Raw genomic sequence first — 13,273 nt, 5'->3', positions numbered from 1 at the left:
AAATACTGTGCGTACAGATTGTAGAACTTGGACAATATTTTAGAACAAAATATTTACAAAGAAAATGCTTCAGAAAGTTGTTATTTAGAGCGCATTTTTGGCTGGATCAAATGGCAATATCTGTCTTCCATATGAATAAAGTCACTTTTTCAGTCTGAATTACTTTTTTCCTACGTGGTTCTTTGAGAAGCCTAGTAAGGCTGACATGCTAATACCATTTTTGGTCTTCATAAGACCCTGCATATTTATCTTTGCCATAGCATAATGGTTCCAAGATGGCATATTCTTTCTATTTCTTGAATGCATTATTTCAATTCCTTGAACAAATTGTAGTTTTACTCTCCTTTATCTACACAAAGCATTGGTAAGCAGCTAGATGCACTAAAATAACATTGTAGAAAGCACGGAGTTATTCATTTTTTTTTGAAATGAAGATTTTAGTTGAGTGCTTTTCAGAGAACAATGAATCTCTCTCTTTTATCACACAGTGAAACTTTCTCTGCAGTGCTGAGATTCTGGATATTAACTCTTCACATGAGAAGTTGCACAATGCAGCTGAATCTAAACACTTTTCTAAAAAGTGTTCTTTTGAGGACTGGGACACTGCCAGTTCCATTCTTCCATTTCACGAATAGTCCTTTTCAAATATTTTGTATCTGAAGTGTGTCTATTAGTTTCTACATATGCACATCTTGTCATCTTCCATCAAATTTGTCAATCCAGTTTCATATTTCACCTACACTTCTTCCTTTTTTTTTTTTTTTTTTTTTTTTTTTTAAACATTTTACTTCCCCTGTAGCATTTCATTTTCTTTGGTTTTGGCTGATTGATTGTCACTCTGTGGTCATTGTCAAATTCAGTGTTTAGTAACTTGGTGAACCAAGGGATCCCAGCACCCATGGTGCAGGTGTAAGAGCCATTCGTGTCCGTGAAATAATCAACTGAGCAGAGACAAACATCTGTTCCTAGTAAGATTTTCCAAGAACCTCTGTTCCACTTCATAGGCCTTGCTTATATAGAAGACATAAATTCTGTCTCCTAGAGGACCTGTGTTTTCAGTTTACTTCACCATTATCATATATATACATATTAAAAAATTACCCACATTCTGCATACTATGCCTATGTGTATGGTGAACTTTCATATTGTTTATACTAACATAAAAGTTTTACATTAATCTCATTTAACAACTGCTAAACTATATAATGACGTGAAGAAAAAGATGAAATGCTGTCTTCCTTCTCCAAACTGTTTGAGATGATGTATAGTTGCGTATGCTTTATTTTATTGAACTCAAGTGAAAGGACAGGGAGAAAAAAATCTTGGCTGTTTTAAAAGAATGTCTGCGCCAAACTCTTGTCTGCTTTAGCACTGTGCTATATGGGTGAGATCTTCCCATAATAAAAAGAGACCTTCTGAACTATAAGTCCAGAGCAGTCAATTGTGAAGAGCACCTTCTCCCTAGTGCCCTTTAAAATTTCATTTGGATACACGAGTAAGCCTTGTTTTTGATAAATAGGTTTAAGTAAATAAGTTTAAATAAATGTTACTTAAAATAAACTATCTTTAAATAATTTATGAAAATAAGGCCTTGAGCAATCTGATCTAAGTTATTCCTTTAGTGGGAGGAGCTGAACAAGATCGTCCTTTGATTTTCATTCTAGCCTATATTTTTCTATGATTTAAGTGCCTTATAAATTATTACTAATTACTTATTTGATGTATCTTCTAAAATGCTAATAGCTGCTTGAGAAATCTTCATCTCCTTTCCAAAATTTTATTCAGTCCAATCTCTCTTGTTCTAATTCAGTCAACAACCCACAAGTTCCACTGCAGCTATTACATGCCATTCCTTTTTTAAAGCATTTCTGCAATGTCCATGCCATCCATCCTTTCAGTCATGGATTTTATCACCTCCTGGTCTTCATCCTGCTTTATTAATTTTAAAATATTACTTGTCTTTGTAGAGAAAAATTCGAAGAAATACTTAAAGATGTTATGTTGGTTGAATTGCTAGTTCTACAGCCTTTACGCTTCTGAAGTATTATTCATGGTTGCAATGATCATGATACATGATGCTAGAGTTGTTCAGATAATTTAAGATAATCATTACAAGTCCTACACAGGCTATTTTCAATGCAGACTTAAAACTTTTATTGTCTGATTCATCTGTTAACATGAGAAGTTTCTTGTGAAAAAAGAATTATTAAAAGGAAAATAGAAAACTGAGAAATATTTTGCTGCAGATATAGGTAAGCCTCAATTTACCCTGACTTTTACTGAAGGTCAAGTGTTTTCCTATCTGTAATCTCTGAATCCTCTGAAGCTATATCAGGCCTTATTTTGTGTTGTAGTTTGAGGTAGAAATACATTTTGCTGAAAGAAGAATCTCTCATAAGAAATGCCATTCCAAAGTAGTGTGGACATAAAATGTTTTTTTTCAGTATCACAAGAATTTTGGAAAATCAAAATGATTTTCTGTCCTGAACCAGCAAAATATATTAAAATCTTGAAAGTGTTTATGATATATAAGTTTAGAAAGAAAGCTGAAATGTTCATAGAAAAAAAAATAAAACAAAACAAACAAACCTGAATCTAAATAACTTTAATCTTGATGTTTGGTTTGAATTTTTTTTTTAATTTTAGAACTAGACAGTTTTGCATTTTGAAAACAACCTGTTATTTTGAGATTTCTCAAATATGTTTTCCTGGTGTATTAGAAGTGTCATTTGAAGGAAAATATGACCTGCCATTTTATAACAACATTAAAGTTCTTCTGACCATTTTTTTTCCTCATAACTTTGACAAAAGGGACATGTGCTGGTAGCAGTGGCACTACAAGCATACAAGCCAAATCAAATATCCTTAGATCTTATAGAAAATGTAATGTGACTGGGATTTGAAATTGCTGTTTAAAGTCTACGTGTCAGAGAAATAGCCTTCCAGCCTATGTCTGTGCTGCTTCAGATACTCTGATGTCTCTGCAGCAAAACTCTGGAAACAAAAATGTCAAAATGAAAACTTACTGTACTGTACTGATGTATTGCAGGAAAAAAAAAAAGAAAAAAGGAAAAAAAAAGGGTATTTGTAGCCTATTTTGCAGCAGTTACATTCCTTCACCACATGTTTATGTAAGTTTGGTTCAAATTGTAGGGTGAGCCATATGTCACATCTCCACTGCTTTACAAATGGGTATCCGTATGTAGGTTGCATTCAACTGTACTTCAAATTCTCAAACTGAAACTCCATCCAAGGAGGAAGTTTTTCACACAGAGGTGGTGACACACTGGAACAGGTTGCCGAAGGAGGTTGTAGATCCCCATCCCTGGAGGCATTCAAGGCCAGGCTGGATGTGGCTCTGGGCAGCCTGGTCTGGTGGTTGGCAACCTGCACATAGCAGAGGGGTTGAAAATAGATGATCTTTGAGGTCCTTTTCAACCCAGGCCATTTTATGATTCTGTGATCCAAGAGGTTGCTTTTAAAAGCAAACACTGACCCAGCTTTTACTGTAGTGAAGCACCTTGTCTCATCCTAGTCATGGATGTAGAGATTCCTGCAGTGCCTTTTAGCGTTCAGGGAAACCCTAAGAGTCCTCTGGTCCATGCTGAAGAGACAGTCCTTTGACCCCTTGTCATTTAGTTGCATGATATTAGTGCAGCTTCCTGAAAATAAAGTTTTCACTGCAATTCACTGAAGTATTAAATGTTATCAAACTACTTTGTGAGTATAGTTATGTCAGAGTCAAAAAGTTGCATGTAATAAATCTTGTTTGTACTTTGGCAGTCTTTTTTTTTTTTCTTCTTTTTATTAAGTGAATCTTTTTATTTTTCTTCTTGCAATTGCCGGTTCTGAAAACTTTGCTGTACATCTCCCCTTCCCCCTTTCTAGCTCTACTAAAATGTTGACTCTGGGAACAGGTATGTGTAAGCTATATCCCATCTGAGGAGTTCAGGCAGTGCAGTGTGATTCAAAGACTTGCAGATATCTTGTTTAGTATATTAAAAAAAAAAAAAGGAACTTTTCTTTTTCCCTTAAAATACTATGTTTTACTGCATCTCATTCTATATTACTAATTTAACTTAAAATTCTCAAACACATTACCTGTTGTATTCCTTAGTTTATGTTAAAGATATTCTCAAATTTTAGTAACTGTTCTTTTTTTAAATGCCACTTGCTAAACAATACTCTCCATTGTGAGATGAAGTAGTGATACTCAATACACAGGAATAATGAAAATTTGAAAAAGACATGGATATAATATATTTGAACAGTCAAAAAATTCGTCAAACTCTTCTGTTAAGCATCTTTTATGCTTTTACTCAGACTGTCTCATCTGTAGGGACTACTTGTAGTGGAGCCTCTCAGGGTAGTAGAGAATACTGCATTGAAGCACTTAAAATAGATGGGGAACACTTCTCATGTAGAAGACAAGAAATCTGCCTTTTCACATCCCTAGGAGTATGTGCGAACACTCACAAAGATTACCTTTAGCTGAAGGGTAGGCTGTGTTCTTGCCATAGTGGAGGTCCTCAACGCTTTTTGGTTTTTGAGTCTTTAGGATTTTCCCAGTAGAGGTGCAAACTCTTTCTTTCTCTGGTGGAGAAAGGTTTCCCCTGCTATTATAAGGAACATCTTGCAAATCCTTTGGAAGCAGGGTGTTCGACCTCGTGGATGCTGTAAGTGAAAACCTTCTAGATTAAATTCCTGCTCTGAATTGCTGTCAAATCCATTGATTATGGAGACAGCCTGAGAAAACTACTATAATCATCTGACCTGTAAAGAGAAGTCCATACTCTTCTGGGCTTCAAGTTTGTTGGCAGAGAACATGTAACACCTCATACCATGAGCGAGAAACTCCAATCTGTAAAGGAGCTATATAAAGGCTGTAACATTTTAAATTCAATCTCAACTTACATTAAGCATTTTAATTACATTGTAGTTTTTATCTTATCCAGAATCCTGTCCTAATCTGTGGAATCCATTTCATTTCTCTAAAAATGGAGAAAAGTGAGCTGCTTCTTATTTATGAAAGTTAGGAAAGGATGCATCACTCTTGAGTCCAACAACTGGAGCACAGGATGTATAGCTTCTGTTGCCTGTATGTAAAGAAATGTAAAGAAATTGAAATACGTATTTGTTATGCTCCTGAAAGAACATCACATGTGCAGAACCAGTCTCCTACTAGAATCTTGTCTTCATCTTTTCTTACTATGTCTGACAGTGAGATGTACTCCTGTGATGTGGGGAGGGATTGAACAAGTGTGCCCTGGAACAGTGACTGGCTCTCATATGCTCCCTACCGTTTAATTTAGATACGTGCTCTCCTACATTTACAGACAGAAGTGTGATTGCTGCTTTTTTTCAGTGGGCCTTGCCTATTAAGGCAGGTTTGCAAAACACTTCACAGATGGAGCTCTGCAGGCAACCCAAGTAGAGGAATAACTACTTTATGGATATCAATCAATACAGGATGTGAGCAGGAAGCCAAATTGCTTATTCCCGTAAAGAGAAACTCCTCTACATGCCCAGCAGCAGAGCTTTAAATGGCTTGGGAACCTTAAAACCTAAGTTTGCAGAGAAAGTAAGGCATCCCCCCTGGGCCTATGGGCTGATGAGCAGAGGTTTTCGGAATCACAGTTCTGTTGCCTGATTTAAAATAATAATAAAATAATAATAATAATAATAATAATTTGTAAACAAGTTACCAACAAGCAGTATTCAGCATCAGTTCATTAGTCTCAGGTATCTTGCACTGGGCCATGAATCTGTCTCCAGGGAGCTCTGCAGTGGCCACGCTGTTATTGAATGCTGGTTTTGTTGTGTTAGGAGATTACCCTGCTGAGCCTCATGCAGCTGTTAACTCTCTGACACTCTGTCAAGCAAGGTAACTGGTTCAGTGCACTCAGAAGGGCTAGTGGCCATGTGGTTGTCTGTACTATGGGCAAGTAGCTACGCTTTAAAGCCATTTTCCTTATGGCATGTTGGCCTATAAAACGTAGGTCTAGTCTCTGTGCACCTTCTTTCTTGCAACTCCAGCTTCTAGCAACAGAGGAATATCTTTTCAGCTGAGCTACATTATTCTCATTTGCCATTCTGTTATTTTAGAGGGCCAAATATGGATTAGGAGCTGTGTCTTCAGTCTTTTGTGTATGTTTTCAATTATTCTGTTACTCTTTAGCTCTGTGAAATCAAGAATAACGGCAGCTTGTGGAGATATGTCAAAGCACATGCATCTTTGCAAACTGTGAACTTCTGTGCTGTCCCTTGTTGGCCATTGTCAAGGCACTTCACTTTGTCGGGTGCACCAAGATGAATTCAATAGATAATCAGCTGTTTAGTGGGACTGCCAGATAAGAAAGCTGCCTTTAGAAAATCATGTATTAGACTGCTGAACATATACAGACTTACTATGGCTCGAGATAAAAGACATCTATGCCCATTCCCCTCTTGGAAGCATCTCAAGCTACCACACTATGCACGCAGTTATTGTAACTGTACAGAACGTGCCATGTGCTATATGCCAGCCCTGTGCCCTAGGTGCTGTGTAAAAAGCTGACTGCACAAAGGTCCCTAAAATGGCATTCAATCCCTGCACCTAGGCAGCCCTAACCTCCCATCAGTGTCAGTGCTCTCATTGCAGTCCATGGGGATATAGGGTTCAGTTCAGAAGTGTCTGGGTTGTCAGCTGTGTCACAGGATTTACAGGTGATATAGATCCCTTTGGATTATCAACTGGAGAATGGAGTATAGAGTATGTCACAGTTCTTGGAATGATTTAGTCACCTAGGTTTAACAAAAGCTTTTGGTATATGAACATACTGTTTTGACATGCTAACTATCCTGCAGTAACAAGGTAAGCATATCCTTCACCTAGCACATCTACAGTAGGTTACTGATAAATCATGCTCTAATCTCCATTTACTTTTCTGATTAGGACTCCACTGTGTGTATGGATCCCTGGTTTACACTGATGTGTCTAAATTCAAGCTAAATCCCAGGCTTAGGATCCTGTTTCAGTGTAACAATGTTGTTAGCATCACAGTGGCTTGTACATCAGTAATTAGTAGTAGGTTTGTTCCAAGTATCAGTTGAAACATTGTCCTTTATATACAGTATTCATAAATATGGGCTTCTAAACAATTATTTACAGATATCCTCTCTGCTTCTGAGGAGCTTTTTACTTTGTTATGAACTTTAACCGCAGCGTTTTTCCTGTTAGTGTTTTCTTAGGTTGTGCTGCTCATGCAATATGAATGTGCCTTGCTACAGAATTTAAGTATGGCAAAGCAAACAGAAGCTTTCTGACAAACTATATAAAAATCAAACTGACCATGGAAAGCTAGCTGAAACCCAATCACCCAATGGCCATTAACCATCCTACAAGGTGCAGACAAGGGTCTTAGCTGTGAAATGACAGTAACCAGCTACAGAAAACTGCTTTAACTACAAGCTAAAGCCGGAAAACTGTGCAGATTTTTCCACAATAGATGTAGTACTATTACTTCTGTTGCAGGTGAAAATATGTAACCTGGTGACATCATCAGGCACACATGACCTTTTAAAAATGTCAGCTACTCTCATCTGTATTTGAATTAAAACTTGAAAATTAAAACTAGACGCTTTTTTCATTTTGATCCACCAAAAAAACATTTATTTTATTTTTTTTTTTTGAAAAGTGAACTTTGTATTTTGAGGCTAAAATAATACTGCAGAGAATGGGATGTTATGCTAATATTTCATAAAATAGAAGTGTATTTTGTTACTATTTCTAACAAGCTAATGACGGTCCTAAAAATATTTGCTGCATTCCATAAAAGGTTGTAATTTTATTTTAATCAGTAAATGCACTTGAATCTTGCAGAGATTATGCTATTATGGGTTTCTTTAAAATAACATTATTTTGCTCCAAATGAAGCTCACTCAATTTGCAGACTTAGCATAGACATTGATTAGTTATAGAATATGGTGCACAATTTATACTATGCATTTTGGATGCTTCCATGTTTCAGATGTTCAAGTTTCATATTTCAGAAATGGCTGTGAGGATGATCTGATGCTTCCAAAGCCTTTCAATGCATTTGATTATTGTCTACCACTTACCTGATGTTATTCTAAGGCTTGAGTTACTACATTCTTGAAAACAAGTGACTACATGGAAAATTTCCATTTCCATTAAAAAAAATTGTTTATGTCCAGTGTGGTATTACTTCCACTTGTTAATACCTATACACGCTGATTATTTGCCTCTCAGCCTTTTTAGATAAGCCATCGTGCATACATCAGCCTGCCAGTGCTCCTCACAATGAGCAGTGGGGCTGTAGGAGTTAGCTAAGTGGCTGTTTTTCAGGAGTGCTGTGTAAATGTTCGGCTGGTTTCTGTACACCTGTAGTCATGTATAATGCATATTTCAATGCATATGAGTAATGGGAATAAAAAAAGGTGAGAACCATGGGGTTTTTTTGCACGTGTTTTACACAAAAAGCTTGCTTTGTGAGGCCAGTCCTTACAACTGATGTTCATACTGTATGTTTTTTGTTAATGAGATATGTCCTTAAGCAATGCATACTTAATTATTGTTCACCTTTACAAAATATTACAAAGCTGTCATACTGAAAATGCAGGGAAAAAGGGAATTTTAAATGTTTTACAGTTATACTCTCCCCATCTCTCTGCAACTGGAAGATGTATTCTTGTGTGTTCTTACGGTCTTCTCTAGGAATTTGTTATTTCCCTCTCTTGGAGAAAGGATGTTGGAGCAGAGAAACTTTACACTGACCCAGTATAGCTGATCTTGTGTTCCGGAATCCTTATTTGCAATGCAGCACATTTACAGCATGAATGATCCTATTAACTACATGAAAAATAATTAAAAATAGCTTGGAAAAACTGTCTCTATTTTTCCCCCACTCCAGAGAAAATGTAAGCCAGCATTTATATGCTGTTCATCTCATTAAAAAAGTGAGATTTTTTTTTAGTAACATGTTATCTGAAAAGTCACCAAATGTATTTAATCAAAAGAGCCATTAGAGTATGCCATTTTATATGAAACCATTCATTGACATCAGTATTTCTACTCTGCAACTTAACAACTCGTATCTAAGTAGCAGCACAGTGCTGTGCATTAATTTGTGTGATCAAGACCCAGTATCTCAATCAAAAATCTAGATTTTAATATGACTGCCCCAACAAGTGGGATCAAGCTTGCACTGGTCCAGTTGCTCAGATATGGTCCACTAGATCCTAAATTACATTCTTGGGTATATAGTAACGATAAGGTTTGAATAACACAATGATTGTAGAAGCTGCTACATGCAACTGGGTTGTTGTGCACAGCATTATATAGGCAGCGTTTCCAGGCATCTTGAAAACAGTTTCATTATTCAGTGTTTTAGTTCCTGAGGGCAGTCATGTCTTCCTAAACACTATAAAAGCATTTGAGCAAAGAATATGACCATATTCAAAACTGCGCGTTCTCCCAAAGAGCTTTTACTCCTCCAAGTAGCTTTACCCTCTTGCTATAATGAACTTGGGTGTTGAGGTCAATTTATTGTGCAAGGTTTTTATTTAAACAGAATAGAAATACTTCTTTTGGATTTAAATAAAATATATCTATGGAAAGACATTGTATACGTCAAAAAGTCACTGCTTTTCACTGAAATTCTCTAATGCTTCCACTACTGTGTTAAAAAAAATATGATTGTGTAGCTGGTGGAGTTGAAAGTCAGGTGACTCAATTATCTCTTTGAAGAGACATTAAAGATTTTCATTTTTCTTCAACAAGATTTTGCAAAGTTACCAATACTGAGAATGTTGCAATGCCATTTGTACAGGGGAAGAGGTAAAAAGTGTAAAATTGTTTTTTTCCAGAAGCTTTACATAATCCTAAAGCCTTTACCTGTCAGTATTTTAACACCTTCAGAAGAGATGTGGGCTGTAAAATCACATTTCCATTTCTAATTGAAATTGACCCATCCTAGTTCAGTACTGTGTCAAGGTTCAGATCTAGCAGAAAAAGTGATTATGCAGGAAATGGGAAATCTTTCACAGTAATCATAAATTTTGTCGCTAAAGCAAATTCTTTATAACTACATTAAGCAAACGTGTGTAGCTTACAATCTGTGTTCTTTTTTCCACAGTGCATACATTATAACAGACTTCATGGGCATCAGGAATGAAAATTTTATGAAGGTAGCTGCAGTTGGGACTTGGATGGGAGATTTTGTCACAGCATGGATGGTAAGAAATACAATATTACATTTTAAAAGAGAAAAGAGGTGGAGTAAATTTCTTAGTTTTAGGGAAGAGAGGAAAGGATAAGGACTAAAACTCAGCTTCTTGGAGTATTCAAATGTTCAACTCAGGGAAATAGGAAACAAAGGCAAACATAGGTAAAGAAGCCTAATGGCAGGATATTTAAGTTAGCTGGAAGTCAGAGAGTGTTTCAGGAGCTACAGCACCACTTTGTTCCTTCTGTTATGAGTGGGATTTTTTCTAAGGACAGCAAGGGCTTAAGTAAAAACATCCTGGTGGCCCTGTTTTGCTGTGAAATAACATAATGACTTGCTATCTGGTAAAACAGAGAGTAATACCTTAAAATAAACAAGTCTAATTAAAAGGATTAAAAAGAAGAAAAAATGACTGAATGATGTGATAAAGAATGATGGAAATAAGGGAAAGCAAGCAAGCCGTTTACATCCCGGAATTTGAAAGTAGCCTCCGTTTGACGCGAATCTATCAGATTAAATTTGTCTCTACTTTAAAGGTTAGAAGAATAAGTTTTTGCAAAAAATTAGATGTGTTTGTGAGTCTGCTTTTCTCTTGAATTATAATTGTTAAAAAAGTTATCTCCTGAAATGGGGGCTACCCACATAGCTCCTTAGTGAAAGAGAACCAGAAAATGTCAGCTGGGAACTAAAATGAAGCAAATCCAAATGTGTTCTTGTTATTCAGGAAAAGCATTTCTTAAACACAAAGCGGTAAAAAGTGAATTCTTGTTAGTTTTTTTTTCTTTTTTTTTTAGTAAGATTATATTTTTCCAATAACTGTAGATTAGAGTTTTAACAATTGTTGACTGTTGCATTAGTCACTAAAGACACTACATTTGTTTATACTGAAGTAAGAAGACCATGATTTTCAAGCTTGCATAATTTGTTTTATTAATTAAATTAATAACTTTTCCCTAATGATTCACTGCTACCTCAGTTTTTCTATTCAAAATGATCAACATAATTCTAGGGAGATTCATTAAAACAGGCAACATTACCCAGTTGTGAATGCTTATCACGTATCACATGAGCGCGGTAGGAAAGTATCTCAGCACAGCGTGTAGAAAGTGGTATTTTAGGCTGTGGTATGTGTTAGGAAAAATCACTATAGAAGTAGTTTCAAATAAGAATCACTGTAAGACTCTTAAGAGTATGCTCTACAAAACTGCGGGAATAGTCTGAGAAGGGAATCTGAGCTTATGTCAGTTTGTCATGTATCTTCCACATATTTTGAACATACTGTATAACAGACGGGAAAAAAAGCATGAATGATTTTTTCAGCATATTGTTTAGATGTGTCAGTAGTTTGTCTGAGACAAGCTATGCTTTGTGAAATGGTAGCTACAAAAATCAAGTACAGAACAAATCATTTATACATACGAGCTTACAAAAAGGAGTCAACACATGCTGAGACTGATATTGACTATTAATGTGGATTTCTGGAGAATCAGTAATAAAATTCATGGCTATTTCTGAAAGCTTTCAGCTTGACCCCTGATGATGCATAAGCTAAACTGAATTGAGAAGGACATATGTGTATTAGAGTTCTGACAGCACGTTATGTACAATTCACACTGCATTCCAGTTTTTCAGTCTCTCTTTTCTCATTTGCTCCCCAACCCTCCCCCCCACCCCCCCAAAAAAAAAGGTATTACGTGTGGCAATGATCCCTTTCTGTGTGCTCAATGCTCTCCCAGGTCTTTTCAGCGATAGAGGTAAAATTGGATTGTACCAGATGAGATTCTATTGGAGTAGACTAGGAAAGATTGCTGAGGCAGTTTGGGGAGGTTGGTTGTAGCCACTGCTCAGGAACTGGCTGGGCATCAGTTGGTGGGTGGTGAGCAGTTGAGTTGCGCATCACTTATTTTGTATGTTCCTTCATTGTCATTACTATCTTCCTTATCTACAAAGCGGTAACAGAATGCAGTATAAATGAGGATGAATTTTCAAAAAAGTCACAATTCCTGGCACTGCAAATTCACATTTTCTCAATGACATATGATATAGACTGTCATCACTCCTGACATTACTGCCTTACTTTGCTGACATTTAGTATTTGCTTCCCTTTCCCTCTGTCATTCTCCCAAGTTCCCCATTGCCAAAGAAATTTTTGAAGTATTTGTAGACTTTATTCCCTGTGTCTTTTATTAGAATTGTCTGAATGTAAATTGAAATCAAAATTGGATTTGGAGGGAAGACGTATTCTAACAGCCTTTGAAAAGTGACATTCAGTTTAAGTCATTTTAATTTTGAGAGAAATGCCATGTTACATGGTGCTAATGTGAATGCTTCTATATAGAGCTACAATCCACGCTTCCATCAGCAACAGTGCTTTTGACTGGTGTGTCAAACCCCTCATGCTTTTCATATGCAAAGATTGTCTGAAACCTCTTCAAATTTTTGATCTCAGATGTTCAGATACTCAGAGAAAAAGAGAACAATGAGATTACTTCTGCAGTGCAAAGTGTATGAATCAGTCTATGGAACATACAGTCTTAAAGGGCAGCTATATCTCAGAACATCAAAAGAATGTACATGGGCAAGTGTAGAGGTATTAGTAGCACTGGAGAGTGGACAGCATGCACGTTGATGAAGACCTCCATTGGTAAAGTGCACTCAAAATTTACAGAGTAAAAAAGTTTGCAGGGTACACCCAGAGCATATGGGCAATGAGTAGCACTAAGGCAATATTTCCATCTTAGTGCTGGTGGTTATGATTTGCTCTCTGTAGATGAGCTATCTCTCATAACCTCAAAATCTTGCTCCTGGGCTATGATGGTCCAATGAGGCCCATGGTATCTTAATGTAAAGCTAGAATTCTTTTGCCCTTGTGAATTACTTTACGTTTATCTACAAAATACTTCATCAGCCATTTTATTTGCTAGGGACTTCCTTCCGTAAGGACTTTTCTCAGTTCTTTATGGTCAGCACAGTCATCATCCTTATTACTTGAATAACTTAATATCATTATAAAGCTTTCTCATCTCACAGCTCACTCGTTTCACAAG

The 13,273-nt window shown here is 36.4% G+C and overlaps 1 protein-coding gene across 4 annotated transcripts in view; it reads left to right on the top strand.

Moving 5' to 3' along the window:
• Positions 1-13,273, top strand: part of TMEM117 (transmembrane protein 117) — a 192,172-nt gene that overhangs the window by 71,062 nt on the left and 107,837 nt on the right. For all 4 annotated transcript variants that reach the window (XM_052668711.1, XM_052668712.1, XM_052668710.1 and 1 more), the window contains one exon: positions 10,137-10,236. In XM_052668711.1, the coding sequence (XP_052524671.1) occupies positions 10,159-10,236 (78 nt within the window). In that variant the 5' untranslated portion in view covers positions 10,137-10,158. The remainder of the gene's footprint in view (positions 1-10,136; positions 10,237-13,273) is intronic.

Source organism: Tympanuchus pallidicinctus, unplaced genomic scaffold (assembly GCF_026119805.1).
Source record: "Tympanuchus pallidicinctus isolate F22 unplaced genomic scaffold, pur_lepc_1.0 scaffold8, whole genome shotgun sequence".
Taxonomy (NCBI): domain Eukaryota; kingdom Metazoa; phylum Chordata; class Aves; order Galliformes; family Phasianidae; genus Tympanuchus; species Tympanuchus pallidicinctus.
The sequence above is the reverse complement of the archived record's forward strand: the minus strand, read 5'-3'. Positions and strand labels throughout refer to the sequence as shown.